We start from the raw sequence: 16829 nt of genomic DNA on the forward strand, positions 1-16829 counted from the left end.
CATCGTCCCTGCCATATCCCTGAATACTGTCCATTCCTCCTGGGACATTCTGTATGACAGATTGTTGTAGATGGATAAATTACAATAAAAGCTTAAGAAGATGGCGGCATTTTATACTTAACTGTGTACTTTTACCCGAAGTAAATATTTAATATATTAATGTAATTACATTCTCTAAAGTTATTCTGTTCATATGCCAACAATGTTAAGCTGACTCTAGGTATTAAGACTCTGAAACTGGAGATAAAATGAGAAATTTGTGTTGACTATAAAAAAAAAGAAAATATCTGGCAGAGTTACTGTTGATCAACATTCCTCAGAGTGGAGACACATGAAATAAAGAAAAATTTCGTTTGGACAACTGTCACAATTTTGACATACAACACATTTTGTGTATACCCTTCAAATTTAATGTTGGGGTCACGAAACTTCTTCAGAACCACTGATACATTAACAATAATGAAGGGAGTCTTAGAAACTTGCCGCCTCTTGAATAAATTTCTGCAGACACTCTTGCTGAGTCATAGCTCGTTCGATGTTTACCTCCGCCAGCAGCGAGTGGAAGTCACAATATTGCACCACTTCCTCGCAAAGAGGAACGGAAGTTCGAAGAGACGGCGACGTCAGCTACCGCCGGTGCAGTTCGTCACAATCACGGGAGCCGCCAACGCTGGCGTTCGTGTGACATATTATTGGGCGGCGCGAAGCGGCGACGCGTCACGAGCTACCTCGCAGCGGCGCGAGAGGCGCTGTCGGCGGTGATAAGCGGTGTGGCAGAGGTCGCGCCGGCGGGTCGGACGGGCTTCATTGACCAGTCGGCTCGCAGATAGGGCCAGGGACGCTACGTCAAGGGGGAGTGTGCGCAGCGGAGCTGTACTGTCCGGTGTTGGCGTGTAGCCGCGAGTGATCGGTCCAGCCGGTAGCTGACCATGGAGGCTGAAGCGTCTCAGACCAGTGTTAGGGAAGTGACCGGCGATACCGTGTCAACGCCTCCAGGTAAGTCTGAAACACCGCTCCATCAACTGTCAATTATTTCCATCCCCACTGCACCCCCTTTCAGTGTTATTGTCATCCACATTGGCGTTACCTCTACCTTGTAAACTCGGTGCGTGTAGCTGGCAAGAAGTAAACAGCTGACGTCTGATTGTTGCTCTGCTTTGCATAAGAACTGTTTGCCAATACAACACTGGTATTCCTCTGATTGTCGCTGTTATGTGTTGCATCTTCTACATTCTATTTTTTCGTCCATATCTATTACTAACATTCCATTTGATGTTACTTCCAGATTCTAATCTCTTTTCGTCGCTGTCTTTACTGTCATTGAGAAACAACTACGATTTGGAAGTGTGGAACTTAATAAATAATAAATGTGGAACTTAATAAATAATAAATATGGAACTTAATAAATAACCATGTTCAGTCAGCTTTGATCATCCTGCCATTTCCGATTTTGGCACAGAACTATCTGTTTGTATAGTTTTGGATCCGTTCATTAACAACTACAACGCACTCCGCAAGCCACCTAATGATGTGTGGCGGAGGGTACTTTCGGTACTATTATCTGATCCCTCCAACCCTGTTGTACTCGCGCATGGTGCCTGGGAAGAATGCTTGTCGGTAAGCCCCTGTATTGGCTCTAATGTCTCGAATTTTCTCGTCATGGTCAGTACGCTAGATGTATGTCAGGGGGAGGGGGGGGGGGGGAAGTAATATGTTGTCCGACTTCTCCTGAAAAGGGCTGTCCCGAAATTTCAATAGTAAAACTCTCCGTGATGCACAACGCCTATCTTGTAACGTCTGCCAGGGGAGTTTGTTTACCATCTTCGTAACGCTAAACGTGACGAAACGCGCCGCTCTTCGTTGGATCTTCCCTATCTCCTCTGTTAGTCCTACCTGATAGGGATTCCAGATAGATTAACAGTACTCGAGAATCGGGCGAACAAGCGCCGGGTAAGCTATTTCTTTCGTGGATAAGTTACATTTCCTTAAGATTCTTCCGATGAATCTGGTATCTGCTTTTCCCACTATCTGTTTTATGTGGTCATTCCGCTTAACGTCGCTCTGGATAGTTACGCCTGGATATTTTACGGCAGACGCTGTCTCCAGTTGTTTGTCATCAATAGTGCAGCTGTACAGTAATAGATATCTTTTTCTATACATGCGCAATATGTTACATTTATTTACGTTCAGGGTCAGCTGCCAGAGAATGCACCATTCATCAATTCTCTGCAGGTCGTTCTGCAAATTCTTACTATCTTCTGTCATTGCTACTTTGGTATAGACAACTGCCTCATCTGGGAATAGCCTTAAAGAGCATCCGACGCTTTCTAGTAGATCATTTATGTGTATTGTAAAGAGCAACGGTCCTATCACAGTTTCCTGTGGTACTCCGGATATTGCCTTTACATCTGTCGAATTTGTCCCGTTAAGAGCGATGTGTTGAGTTCTGTCTGAAGGAGAGTCTTGAATGCAATCGCAAATCTGCTACGATACTCCGTAATCTGACGGTGTCAAATGCGCTACTGAAATCAAGGAACACACCATCAACATGAGTGCGTCTATGGCCCTTAAGTTCTGAGTAGACATTCTGTAGCCAAACTCGTGTGGTAAGAAAGATGTATAATGTCTACGATCATCTTACAGGGTCTGGACGAAAATATGGAAACACCGCAAGAAACGCACGCTTTAACCTAAATGCAGATACCAGCAGGTTGTGCTGTTGTATTTGACCACGAACGGCACCTGCGCAGTGTGCCCAATGCGTTGCAACTGTCAGTCGCGGTCAGAACAGTGTTCTGTGTAGTTGCGAGTCCGCTATGTGGGAGCTAAGTGAATGCGAACCTGGGGAAGTCTTTGGCGTTCCTGTGGTGGGTGCTGCCGTAACCAAGATAGCGGAAGTGTTTGGTGTTTTAAGAGGCACCGTATCGAAAATTTACACTGCATACAGGAAAAGTGGAGCAACAGCTTCCGTTAACTCACAACTCAGACTAAAGTGTGTGTGTTCACTGATCGTGACAGTCTGTCGTCTAAGAGGATAGTGACGAAAAATAATTGGATAAAGGCTGCAAAAGTTACTGCGCGACTGGATGTCACCCTCCCGAACCACATCAGCACGAAAACAATACGAAGGGAGCTCCATAAGAAGTGTATTGCAGGGTGAGCTGGACTTCTAAAACCACTGAACAGTGATGCAAATGCAGATAATAGAAAAGAGTGGCGCCGAAGCCATAAAACTCGGACAACGGAGCACTGTAAAAAAAAAAAAAAAAAAAAAAAAGTTGGATGAGTGTTGTTGCACACTGTTTCCAACTTGTGGCCGAGTTTACGGCCCAAGAGTGATACATGGAGGGGGTTCGGTGATTTGGGGAGCTACATTGGTATCCCATCGGCCCCATGACCACTTTGCAAGATCGCGTAACTGCCAAGTATTACTCAATCATTTTGGCTGATCGACCATTCAGTGGTACAATGTTTCTTCCCGAGTGGTGATACGGTGTTCTAAAACGACAGGGCCCCTATTGACACAGATCACAACGCCCAGTACTGTTTTTTTAATTTGTTTTAATAGGCCTTTAGCAGTATAACACTATTTAGCTGTGGACAGGTGCAAGAACTATGATACAAGACTATCTTCTGCACAGCAATTTAGTCAACACACACTTTCGAAAATACGCTTCACTTGTTATCAGTTCTATAGGAGAAATGGTAATAACACTGTTTTTATATATTGTTGGTCAAATTTTCATTCGATTCCTTAAAAATGAATCTTGCGAGACATCGAAACATTACACGGTTTGCTTTTTAGTAGGCTAACAATACATACAACAAAAAAAGTTTTACATCACCTCGGTTCCGAGAGTTCCGGAACCTGTACAAAAAATTGGATCAGAGATCAACATAAACATCATTTCGCCCCTTTTTATTGCTCATGAAAACCACACATTGCATGTTGCACCACCATACAGCGAGACCTTCAGAGGTAGTGGTCCAGATTGCTTTACACACCGGTACATCTAATACCCAGTAGCACGTCCTGTTGCATTGATCCGTGTCTGTATTCGTCGCAGCATACTATCCACAGGTTCGTGAAGGCAATGTTGGTCCAGATTGTCCCAGTCCTCAATGGCGATTCGGCGTAGATCCCTCAGAGTGGTTCCATGTCTGGAGAACATGCTGGTCACTGTAGTCGAGCGATGTCGTTATCCTGAAGGAAGACATTCACAAGATGTGCACGATTGGGGCGCGAATTGTCGTCCATGAAGACGAATGTCTCGGCAATATGCTGCCGATATGGTTAAAATATCGATTGGAGGAAAGCATTCACGTATCGTACAGTCGTTACGGCGCCATCCATGACCACCAGCGCCGTAAGTCGGCCCCACATATGCCATCCCAAAACAGCTGCACTCGCTGGACAGTGTGTCTAAGGCGTTCAGCCTGACCGGGTTGCCTCCAATCACGTGTCCGGCGGTTGTCTGGTTGAAGGCATACGCGACACTCATCGGTGAAGAGAACGTGATGCCAATCCTGAGCGGTCCATTCGGCATGTTGTTGGGCCCATCTGCACCGTGCTGCATGGTGTCGTGGTTGCAAACACGGACCTCGCCATGGACGTCGGGAGTGAAGTTTCGCATCATACAGCCCATTGCGCACAGTTTTAGTCCTAACAGGACGTCCTGTGGCTGCACGAAAAGCATTATTCAACATGATGGCGTTGCTGTCAGGGTTCCTCGGAGCCATAATCCGTAGGTAGCGGTCATCCACTGCGGTAGTAGCCCTTGGGCGGCCTGAGCGAGGGATGTCACCGACAGTTCCTGTCTCTCTGTATCTCCTCCATGTCCGAAAACATCGCTTTGGTTCACTCAGAGACGTCCGGACACTTCCCTTGTTGAGAGACCTTCCTGGCACGAAGTAACAGTACGGACGCACTCGAACCGCGGTATTGACCGTCTAGGCATGGTTGAACGACAGACGACACGAGCCGTGTACGTCTTTCCTGGTGGAATGACTGGAACTGATCGGCTGTCGGACCCCGTCCGTCTAATAGGCGCTGCTCATGCATAGTTGTTTACATCTTTGGGCGGGTTTAGTGACATCTCTCAACAGTCAGAGGAACTGTGTCTGTGATACAATATCCACAGACATCTATCTTCAGGAGTTCTGGGAACCGGGCTGATGAAAAACTTCTTTTGATGTGTGTATTTAAAGGGAGTGGAACCCTAAAATGCCCCAGCTACAGAGAGGAATGTTTCTCTATGTTGGTCATCAGATGGTTGACGTCCCCATATCTGAGTCCTTGTCCGAAGTCGTAAGACGAAGGCGAAATAAATGAGCAGGAAAGCTTCCATGATTGAATCTCATTCTTGTAATTGTAGAGATGGCTCTTCTGTGTACAGGCATATTGTGAACCCAAGGAAATCTTGGTAAGTGTGGTTGTTTCCATTTATAATATTTGCCTTCATGTGCAGGTGCTTGCCATTCCTCTTCACACTCGATTCAGATCCACATTTTTATGTGATGCAGTAGGTCTGAATAAGGTAACGGAATAATTAAGAAGGTTCCAGAGATTTCAGCTTCCTTGGCCAGCTGTTCCACAGATTCACTGTATAAAATACCTTTACGAGCTTTCATCTGCAGGAGAAAAATGTACTTGTTACGTCGAGAGCATACCGTTATTTCTCGGGCTATGTCTATGACCAGTTTACTTCTGTGCTTGTCCCAATTTTCCGTTCTCTGTGGCACCAAGAATGCTCTTTGCGTCCGAGATAATTAGCCCCCTTTTGCAATTCTGGGTTACCGGAACTTAATGGCCTCCTTGATTACTACCGCTTCCGCTGTATAAGAAACTGACGGGGAAGCTTGTCAGGACTGGTTTCCTGAGCACGAGGTTGAATTATCGCATCTCCCCTGGTCACCACAGTCGGCAGATCTGAATATTATTGAGTATTTGTGGTCTAATTTCGAGAGAATTGTGCGTGATCTCGTTCAACAATCTTCATCGTTACCTGAACTTGCCACTGTCTTGCAGGAAGAGTGGTGTAGGTTTCCCTTCAAAACCATACAAGACCAGTATTTATCTGTTCCGAGACGACTGCAAATTGTCTCGAAGTCCAACGGTTTCCTTCACCGTATTAGGCATGATAATGTGTTGTGGTTTTGACGGTTCCATATTTTGTTCGCCCCCTCTGACACCTTCCTTCGTGCCCGATAACGTACGCGTATGTGGTGCCGCTCAACTTGGGGGGTAAGGGGGTTCGAATCCTGATGGGTCAGAATTTTTCCCACCAGTATTTGGCCGACAAGGGAAAGAGAGTTGATGGCGTAAAGGTCATGACCATCAGTCTTTGCTCGATTGTCCTTCATTAAACTCCAAACTTCTGAGCAGTGTAGCATGAAGTGAGAGCATGTGATGCACTTCTCCACGGGATGGAGAAGTTAAGCCCGTCTGCCCCCTTGGTGCTATTCGCGAGGAGTATACTGTGTGTTGGCACCGGATTTCACCCTCTCCCTTCTCTCTCATTCATAACATAAACCCAACACTACAATGTACAAGCACTCACCAGTCATCCAAAGGACACACACACCTGGCGCTTCAGAACAGGTCTCAAGATAAAAAAGCTCAGAAATGTTTAGACTGTTACCAAATGCACAAATTAATTTTCGATGTGGATGTAAAATAACGCGTGCAACATCATTACGATCTATCGTGCAAAATTATACATGGAACATAAAACTAACCAATCACCTGCCCTAGGAGCTTGCCTAGAACGATGAAGTAGCATCCTGCATCTGCACTCCTATGCTTATTCCCTTAGGATGGGACTACTTTGACTTTGAAAATCATCTTAAAAGCGCTTTTTAAACAGTAGACAAACTATCTGCAACTTCGTAACACACTTATTGTCCGAAATTATCTTACGAGTAACAAATCCAACTTTAAAAATATAGTAATGTCCATAAATTCAATCTTAGCTGTCATGAACACAATCGTTAGCTATTAAAGATATTTGAAACCAGTTTTTGCAACTACTAAAAACAATTCGTAGGTTATGTATTATACTATAAACATTGTGCTCTGTTCGTTTAAAATATCGTCAGTTTTAGCATATTTGAATGATTTCAGCTTCCATCCAGAAGTGTCTTCTTGCGCACTTTTCAGGTTTTCCTGAGTTTGGTGTTGATGTTTTTATCCTGCTTTCACGTGTGTGCATGGGACTAGATATTTCTTGACGTAAAATTCTAGTGGTGAAATATTTTTGCGTTTTTTACCTCAAGTGATGTGAAATTAGGATAAAAATATTAGTGCTAAGCTCAGGAAAATCTAGAAAATGGGCAAGCAGACGACACTTCCCCATGTAAGCGGAAAATGGACGAAAATTGATAAGATTCGAAGATCCGAATGACCAGTTTCGGAGACTATTGCTCCATTATCAGGAAGGATCTACATATAATACGATTTTCCTTTGTCTGGCAGTTCCGGCACATCTTAATGTCACATATACGAGAGCTGTGCGTAATGCCTGTCTCACGCCAATGGCTTTATGACGTGAGGCACCCGATGATGGAGCACTAGTCTTCGAAACCAGTCGAGCTAATAAAATATCATTTACAACTGAAGCTGATTTCTAGATCTTATCAATGTGATCCTTAGTTGCTTCTGAACACCAAATAAGACTTCGTGGCTCAGATAAAAATGTTAACTCTGACAATGTTTTAAATGGATAAAACGAAACATTTATGGCAAAATAAACACGCATATGGTAAACTACTTACGTATGTGTAGTAACTGCAAATAAGTGTAAAGTAACTACTGACACAGTGGCCACATAAACCGCCGCCAGTCTTCACGAAAACTAACTTAAGGTTCAAAACGCTCTTTTTTCTTTTTCTTTTTTTTTTTTTTTTCTTTTGCACGGTCGCTCTTGGTCGCTTACCCATGAAATAGTGGTACTAACTTGCTGCAAGGATATCATCCTTTTATTTACTAATTTAAAAGCAGTCGTAGGTTGCAGAACGTTCCTTATTGACTTAAGAATGACGCGTTTCGCCCGGATAGGGCATCATCAGGTCATGTTAAAAATGTTAAAATATCAGAAATTTTCTGCCAAAAAACATCCGTCAAGTAGGCGTGATATCGCATAAAACGTACTAAAAGGCAACCTCACGGAGGCGGCGGCAGGCGTACCAGCACAGAACAGGACCACGCGCGAAAAGTGTGAACAAAAGTCACAATTCGTGCTAATAGACGGAAAGTCATAGAGTAAAACGGATGTGATTTCTGGCTTTCCCGAAGGTAATGTTATAAGCCCTTTGCTGTTCCTTATGCATGTAAACGATTTAGGGCACAAACTGAGCAGCAGTCTTAGGTTGTTAGCAGATGATACTGTCGTTTATGGTCTAGTAAAGTCAACAGAAGATAAAGATATCTCTATGGTGCAAAAATTGTCAATTGACCATGAATAACGAAAACTGGAGGTCATCCACATCAGTATTAAAAAGAAGCCGTTAAACGTCGGTTACACGATAAAGACATCAAATGTAAAGGCCGTAAATTCTACTAAATACCTAGGAATTACAATTACCAACAACTTAAACTGGAAGGAACACATAAAATATGTTGTGGGGAAGGCTAACGAAACACTGCGTTTTATTACCACCACACTTAGAAAATGTAACAGATCTACTAAAGAGACCGCCTACACTACGCTTGTCAATCCTCTTCTAGAATACTACTGCGCGGTGGAGGTTCCTTACCAGATAGGATTGACGGAGTACATTGAGAAAGTTAAAAGAAGGGCAGCACATTTTGTATTATCACGAAATAGGGGAGAGTGTGACACTGAAATGATACAGGACATCATTAAAACAAAGCCGTTTTTTGTTGCGGCAGAATCTTCTCCTGAAATTTCGATCACGAACTTCCTACGAATGCGAAAATATTTTGCTGTCACAAACTTACGTGGGAAGAAACGATCATCATAATAAAATAAGGGAATTCAGAGCTCGTACGGAAATATATAGGCGTTCGTTTTTCCACGCGCTGTTCGAGATTGGAATCATCTACATCTACGTGATTACTCTGCCATTCTCAATAAAGTGTCTGGCAGAGACCACCTTCAAGCTGTCTCTCTACCGTTCCACTCTCGAACGGCGGGCATGAAAAACGAGCCCTGATTTCTCTTATTTTATCGTGATGATCATTTCTCACTATGTAGGTGGGTGCCAACAGAATGTTTTCGCAATCGGAGAAGAAAACTGGTGATTGAAATTTCATGAGAAGATCCCGTCGCAACGAAAAACGCCTTTGTTTTAATTATTGCCACTCCTATTCACGTACCATATCTGTGGCACTATCTACTCTACTTCGCGATAATACAAAACGAGCCGCCCTTCTGTGTACTTTTTCGATGTCATCCGTCAGTCCCATCTGATGCGGGATTCCACACCGCACAGCAATACTCCAGAATAGGGCGGACAAGCGTGGTGTAAGCAGTCTCTTTAGTAGACCTGTTGCACTCTAAGTGTTCTGCCAATGAATCCCAGTCTTTGGCTGGCTCTACACACAACATTATCTATGTGATCGTTCCAATTTAGTATATTTGTAATTGTAATCCCTAAGTATTTAGTCGAATTTGCAGCCTTCAGATTTGTGTGACTTATCGCGTAATCGAAATTTAGCAGATTTCTTTTAGTACTCCTGTAAATAACTTCACACTTTTCTTTATTCAGGGTCAATTGCCACTTCTCACACCATACAGATATCTTATCTAAATCATTTTGCAGTTCGTTTTGGTCATCTGATGACTTAACAAGACGGTAAATGACAGCAACATGTGCAAACAATCTAAGACGGTTACTGATTTTGTCTCCTATGTCGTTATTACAGATAAGGAACGACAGAGAGCCTATAACATTTCCTTGGGGAACGCCGGATATTATTCCTGTTTTAGTCGATGACTTTCCGTCTATTACTACGAACTGTGACCTTTCTGACAGGAAATCACGAATCCAGCCGCACAACTGAGGCGATACTCCGTAGGCACGCAGTTTGGTTAGAAGACGCTTGTGAGGAACGGTGTCTAAAGCCTTCTGGAAATCTAAAAATACGGAATCAATTTGACATCCCCTGTCGATAGCAGTCATTACTTCGTGAGTATAAAGAGCTAGTTGTGTTCCGGAAACACGATATTTGCTGAATCCGTGCTGACTACGTGTCAATAAATCGTCTTCTTCGAGGTACTTCATAATGTTCGAATACAGTATATGTTCCAAAAACCTACTGCAAATCGACGTTAGTGATATGGGCCTCCTACTTCCATTTTTGGATATTGGTGTGACTTGAGCGATTTTCCAGTCTTTAGGTACGGATCTTTCTGTGAGCGAGCGGTTGTATATAATTGCTAAATATGGAGCTATTTTATCAGCATACTCTGAGAGGAACCTGGCTGGTATACAATCTGGACCGGAAGCCTTGCCTTTATTAAGTGATTTAAGCTGCTTTGCGACACCGAGGATATCTTTTTCTATGTTTCTCAAATTTTATATGGTTCAAATGGCCCTGAGCACTATGAGACTTAACTTCTGAGGTCATCAGTCCCCTAGAACTTAGAACTACTTAAACCTAACTAACCTAAGAACATCACACACATCCATGCCCGAAGCAGGATTCGAACCTGCGACCGTAGCGGTCGCGCGGTTCGAGACTGAAGCGCCTAGAACCGCTCGGCCACTCCGGCCGGCTATGTTTCTCATCTTGGCAGTTGTTCTTGAATGGAATTCAGGAATATTTCCTTCGTCTTCTTTGGTGAAGGAGTTTCGGAAAATCGTATTTAACAACTCTGTTTTAGTGGCATTTTCATCAATGATTTCACCGTTGTTATCGCCCAGTGAAGGTATTGATTGCGTCTTGCCACTGGCGTGCTTTATGTATAACCAGAATATCTTAGGTTTTTCTGCCATATTTCAAGACTGAGTTTCCTTGTGGAAATTATTGAATGCGTCTCGCTTGAAGTACGTGCTATATTTCGAATTTCTGCAAAACATTGCCAGTCTAGGGGATTTTGCGTTCTTTTAAATTTGGCATGCTTTTTCCGCTGTTTCTGCAACAGCGATCTGACCCGTTTTGTGTACCACGGGGGATCAGTACCATCACTTATTAATTTATGTGGTATATATCTCTCAACTGCTGTCGAGACTATTTCTTCGAAATCATTTCACAACTTTTCTACGCTTACATGATCAGATCGGAAGCAGTGCTGAATGTCTCTTAAAAAGGCGTTAAGAGCATTTTTATCAGCTTTTTTTTTAAATAGATATGCTTTGCGTTTCTTTTTGATGGTTGTAGGAGTTATGGTATTCAGCCTATCAGCTACTGCCTTGTGGTCGCTAATCCCTGTATTCGTCACGATACTGACTATTTGTCCAGGATTATTTGTTGCTAAGAGGTCAGCCATTTACGCTTTGAGTAGGCTCATGAACTAATTGTTCAAAATAATTTTCTGAAAAAGCATTCAGTACTATTTCGGATGACGATTTATGCCTGCCGCCGGCTTTAAACGTATAATTTTTCCAACATATCGAGGTTAGATTGAAGTCACGACTTACTACAATTGTATGAGCGAGGTACCTCTTTGAAGTGAGACTCAAGTTTTCTTTGAACTGTTCAGCAGCTATGTCTTCTGAGTCGGGGTCGGTAAAACGATCCAATTAATAGTTTAGTCTGATTGTCAAGTATAACCTCTACAAATACTATTTCGCAGGAACTACCTACTTCAATTTCACTACAAGGCAAACTACTACTGACATCAATAAATACTCTACCACCAGTTATATTTAATCTGTCATTTCTGAACACTGTTAGATCGTTAGAAAATATTTCTGCTGAGCTAATTTCCAGCTTTAGCCAGCTTTCTGTACATATAACTATTTGAGCTTCAGTGCTTTCTATTAGGGATTGGAGGTCTGGTTCTTTCCCAGCACAGCTACGACAATTTACAACTACAATACCGATCGTTTCTACAACTAACTTACTGTGTTTTACTTGTCCCGTTTTAGACGGACGCCCTTTCTGTGGTTCCCTGAGGCCGTCTAACCTAAAAAGAATTACTGTGAAGGTGGTTCGATGAGCACTCTGCCAGACACTTAAATGTGATTTGCAGAGTATCCCTGTAGATTTAGATGAAGCCGTACTCCACAAAGGTCCCAGAGGCCCGTCCGTATTCATATAGGAGGATACGTATGAATAAAATGTATTGTTTGAATGTCTGCCTGTTCGTGATGGTTTTCCTTTCTTTTCCAGATGAGAAGAAAAAGCCGCGACCTAATGTGCTCGAACTGAAGGAGCGAATACAGGTAAGGCACTGCTTATTTTCATTTTCCTCTTACACTACTACTTTCAACGTCTTTTAGCTGGCGTGTTAGCTATAGGAACAACGTTATTTACCCCATAAAGGGCTGTTGTAACCTTAAATTATCAGTTTCTTTATAAACGATCACATCGTGTGTGACAAATAATCTGAACAGTTGTTTCTCACATTTAGATACATGCGATGTGTTTCGAATAACATAGACGTCGCTGTCAGAAATTCTCTGGTGATAGTTTACGAATAACTATCGTTAGTGATGGTGTGCTGTACACTACTTAGGATAAATGACAGAAATGAACATCTTACAAACTTAGCAAGAGGTACTTTGTTTAGAAAGTAGTTGGTGACTGTAAAGGTGGATGCTACTTAACAGTTCCATGTGTACTGCCGCCTGCTTAACACTTGCATGAGTAAATTGATAACTGACAGACAATAAGTTCTTTACCTAATGTAAAGATGGAAGTTATTAATAAGGAACATAGTTACATGTAATGTTAAAATTGGAGATCTCCAGTAACTGAATAGGAATACTTAGGTACTTCATGGAAAACGTGGGTAATAATTAATGCTTCGTAGTGAATTTTAATTAGCTTAATTTGTCTGTAGGCGCTTTAAAAGGATTTTTTTACTGAAAAGTGGAACTCCACCCTGAGTGCTAAACAAGGATACTAAACCTAATCTGAAATTCTTTCTGTACTTGAATACATTTCACCAACAGCCGAATTTTGTTGTTAGTAACAAATGCCGCGAGAGAGTAAGTACAGAGCGAAATACAAAAGAAAATCGTGGGTCATTACGGAGACACACGAAGGATTACATACCTTATTTGATGCAGTACTCACATCATAAACATTTTCAAGATAAATGTTCATTGATTTAGGATGTATTGCAGCAACAGGTAATACCATAAGGCGCATTTACGTGTAAGTGTGTAGTATTTCTGCCAGTTCACAACAAAATGTCTCTGGCCCCGATCACGTCCCGACGTGATTATGGTTGCCAAGTTTACGGCTAAGCAGCACGATCAGCTCTGAAACTGTTAGAACCAGTCCATCACTGTGAAGTAAGACTAGATACTACACCTTACAGACAAGTCCTATAGACAGTCTCCTCCACCATCCGACAATTTCCTAATTGTTCAAGTTAACAAATTACGTCTGCAGGGGAGATCGACTCCCTGATACTTGCCCTCGGTTGGGATTACCAGTTGGAATTGCCTGAAGACCCATCTTGTGTCCCGGCAGAGGTCCTGTCACCGGCTTAGAACGAAGGTGTGACCTGGACAGCGCAATCATGACGTGAACGACGATGTGGACTGAGGTCTGTCAAGTTACCTTTAACGGTGTGTGAGGGACAAAGTTTTCCAGGATGCTTACCACAGGTGATTCTGGAATGGATAGGAGAAATTATTAGCTTCGTGCGAAGCGAATAAGATTGTAAGAACTTCAGGATTCAATTTAGGAGCAATGTATGTATTTCCTGATAGTTCAACTTTATTCGAAAAGGTGCCTTAAAGTGGCTTGATATCTTTGCACATCAACGATTACACCCTATCATTCTATATGTTAGCCCTTTCCAGCAACTTCCGATTCCGGTATTCTACCTTTTGTTTCGAAGACAAGTGCAAACTCATTACGATAGTACAAAGTCAGATATTTTAACGAAGATTGGAGACAAGCTCCGGACAGTACTTGTTTCTTCCTACATTCTGACACCCAGAAAGTATAGAATTACTTGTCGCGACTATAAGCAATCACTCACGATGGGAAACAAGTGCAAGACAATGCTGTAAATGTGAAAGCCTGCGTGGCTCCTTCCTCAGCAACCCACATTCTTCACCCTACTAGCAGCCGCTGTGGGAAGTGACGTCAAACTGACGTGTCAGTCGATGCGACAGACGCCATATTGATTTAATCTCGTTTTGCTATTTTGTATTATCACTTGCAGTATGCCGATTCAAGGCAACGGTCCATTGAAGATTTATCACAAACATGGCACCCTCTGTGCGAAATATTATAGTTAAATGTCAATTAATGACCCATTTGGAGTAAAAGTTTCAAGAGATCGTAAGATCAATAATGAGTCGGTTATTGCGTGGATTCATCTTGGCCGAGTGGTTAGAACCCGAAGGAAGTATGTTTAAATCCAGCTGTATGCTACTATTTTTTTGTTTTTCCTCTTCGCCTTTTGTAACAGATTCTTGGATAAACAATTACATTTCAATTCGTCCAGTGTGAAACTAACATGCCGTATATGTTTGTTTCCGTATTTACACCAGCTTATTACGAAAATACGCAGTTTTAGTGATACACTGCATTAAAGATCTCTCCAAACTGCATCATTTTTACTGAGGTTTGTTCTGCTAAAGTGTTCAGAAATGTATGTAAATCTGAAACGTGTGGAGTTAGTGCACTTAGCACTAAATTGCAGTTCCAGCTTAGCACTGATCATACGTAGGTTGACATTATTTGCTGGTTGTCATTGCAACTGAGGAGGAAATTTAAAACCAGAACATGAATTAGTGACGACCAACATATCCTGAAGAACGACTAGCACTAACACTCTTATTAATTATTGGTTTAACTGGAGACTTTTCCATTCGTGATGATTTTGGATTTCATTAGTTACTATACATACAAGGCAATCCCTGATGTCTGCCATAACATATGTGAAGCACTTCAAGGATTTCATTAAAATACATGTAAGGAAGATGTCAATAAAATATGATTAACCTTCAGGGTTTCACTTCAAAATGACACATATGATACCTGTACAATGTTTGGTTCTTATTGCACAAGAACCAAACAATCTACAGATATCATACATATGTCATTTTGAAGAGGAATATTGAAAGTTTTTTTTTTCATGTATACCGTCACAGCATAGTTTGTTAACTTGCGAATAGTCAGCGCTAGTAGCAAATATGGCGAGTTCAGGTGCGGAGCGAGCTTTCTGTGTGTTAGAGTTCGACAAACACAAGTGTGCTATAGCTGTTCAACGGGTGTTTAGAGCCAAGTACAGTAAGAAGCCACCAACAAGGAAGGCCACTTACCACTGGCACAACAAATTCGTTACGATGGGTTGCTTGTGACTGGCAAAGAGAAGCACACGTCCCAGCGTGAATGAAGTGAATGTGGAGCGCGTACGAAAGACATTCATAAAGGAGTCCAAAGAAATCGGTGCGTCGTGCATCCCATAACTCGAAATGGCTGCAGTGACAGTGTGGAAAGTCCTGCGACAGAAGCTGTGTACGAAACCATTCAAATTGGAGCTAGTGCAGAAGCTCAATGACGACGACAAAATATGCGTTTTGAGTTTTGTTGCAACAATTGAATGAGGAGTAATTTTTAGTGACGAGGCCACTTTTTACACTTATGGGAAAGCGAACAGGCATAATTGTCCAATCTGGCGTACAAAGCATCCACAGTAATGCACTGAATTTGATCATGATTCCCCAAAGATAAATGTTTTTTTGTGCCTTGTCACGTCGAAAATTGTACGGGCCATTCTTCTTCGCCGGGAGCATTGTCACTGGATATTCCTACTTGGACATGCTGCAGCAATGGCTGATGCCTCAAATGAAATCACTCTCCGTTCATGTCTCAGCAGGATGGGGCTCCACCCCATTTTCATCGTGACATTCATGGGTACCTGAACACGGAGCTGCCACATAGATGGATCGGCCGTGCTACAGAAGGGGACAGCTGTTTCATGAAAAGGCCTCCCCGATCACCAGATCTCACTCCGTGTGACTTTTTTGTGGGGATACATTAAAGATCTGGTGTATGCACCGCCTCTACCACATGATGTAACAGAGCTCCGGGAGAGAATACGGAAAGCAATTGCCACATCGACGATACCATACTGGGACAGGTATGGCAAGAATTCGATTCCTGTACTAACGTCTTCTGGGTCACTCATAGTTCGCATATCGAATATCTGAAAAAAAAAAACACCTTTAACAGTTTCTCTTCGAAATGCAATATGTATGACATCTGTACAATGTTTAGTCCTTCTGCAATAAATAATTGAAATTGTTCCCGGAGTGTATATACACCCTGTATATACACAACCTGTCACACATATCACTTGATAAAATCTGCTATATACTTTATTAGAGGGCAGATAGTGTGATCCTAGGAAACCCATTTTTATTTATCATTAAAAATCTCTAACATCAGCGATGTAATTACGGATTGCACGAACATAAGCGTCGAGAATGATAGGGGCTTTCGTATAATTTTAATCATCAGCTTAATAGGTATATAATCGTACTTGTTTACATTCTCAGAAACTTATCGTGCATTTCAAATGGTTCAAATGGCTCTGAGCGCTATGGGACTTAACATCTGAAGTCATAAGTCCCCTAGAACGTAGAACTACTTAAACCTAGCTAACCTAAGGACATCACACATATCCATGCCCGAGGCAGGATTCGAGCCTGCGACCATAGCGGTCGCGCGG

General features: G+C 42.4%; 1 protein-coding gene across 1 annotated transcript in view; it reads left to right on the forward strand.

The window, feature by feature from the left end:
• The first annotated feature begins 827 nt into the window (after positions 1–827).
• The window catches only part of LOC126458282 (sterol O-acyltransferase 2-like), a 163536-nt gene continuing 147534 nt past the window's right edge, over positions 828–16829 (forward strand). The window contains exons 1-2 of the mRNA XM_050095213.1: positions 828–996; positions 12299–12351. Coding sequence (XP_049951170.1) covers positions 930–996; positions 12299–12351 — 120 coding nt within the window. The 5' untranslated portion in view covers positions 828–929. The remainder of the gene's footprint in view (positions 997–12298; positions 12352–16829) is intronic.

This window comes from Schistocerca serialis, chromosome 2, assembly GCF_023864345.2.
Source record: "Schistocerca serialis cubense isolate TAMUIC-IGC-003099 chromosome 2, iqSchSeri2.2, whole genome shotgun sequence".
Classification (NCBI taxonomy): Eukaryota; Metazoa; Arthropoda; class Insecta; order Orthoptera; family Acrididae; genus Schistocerca; species Schistocerca serialis.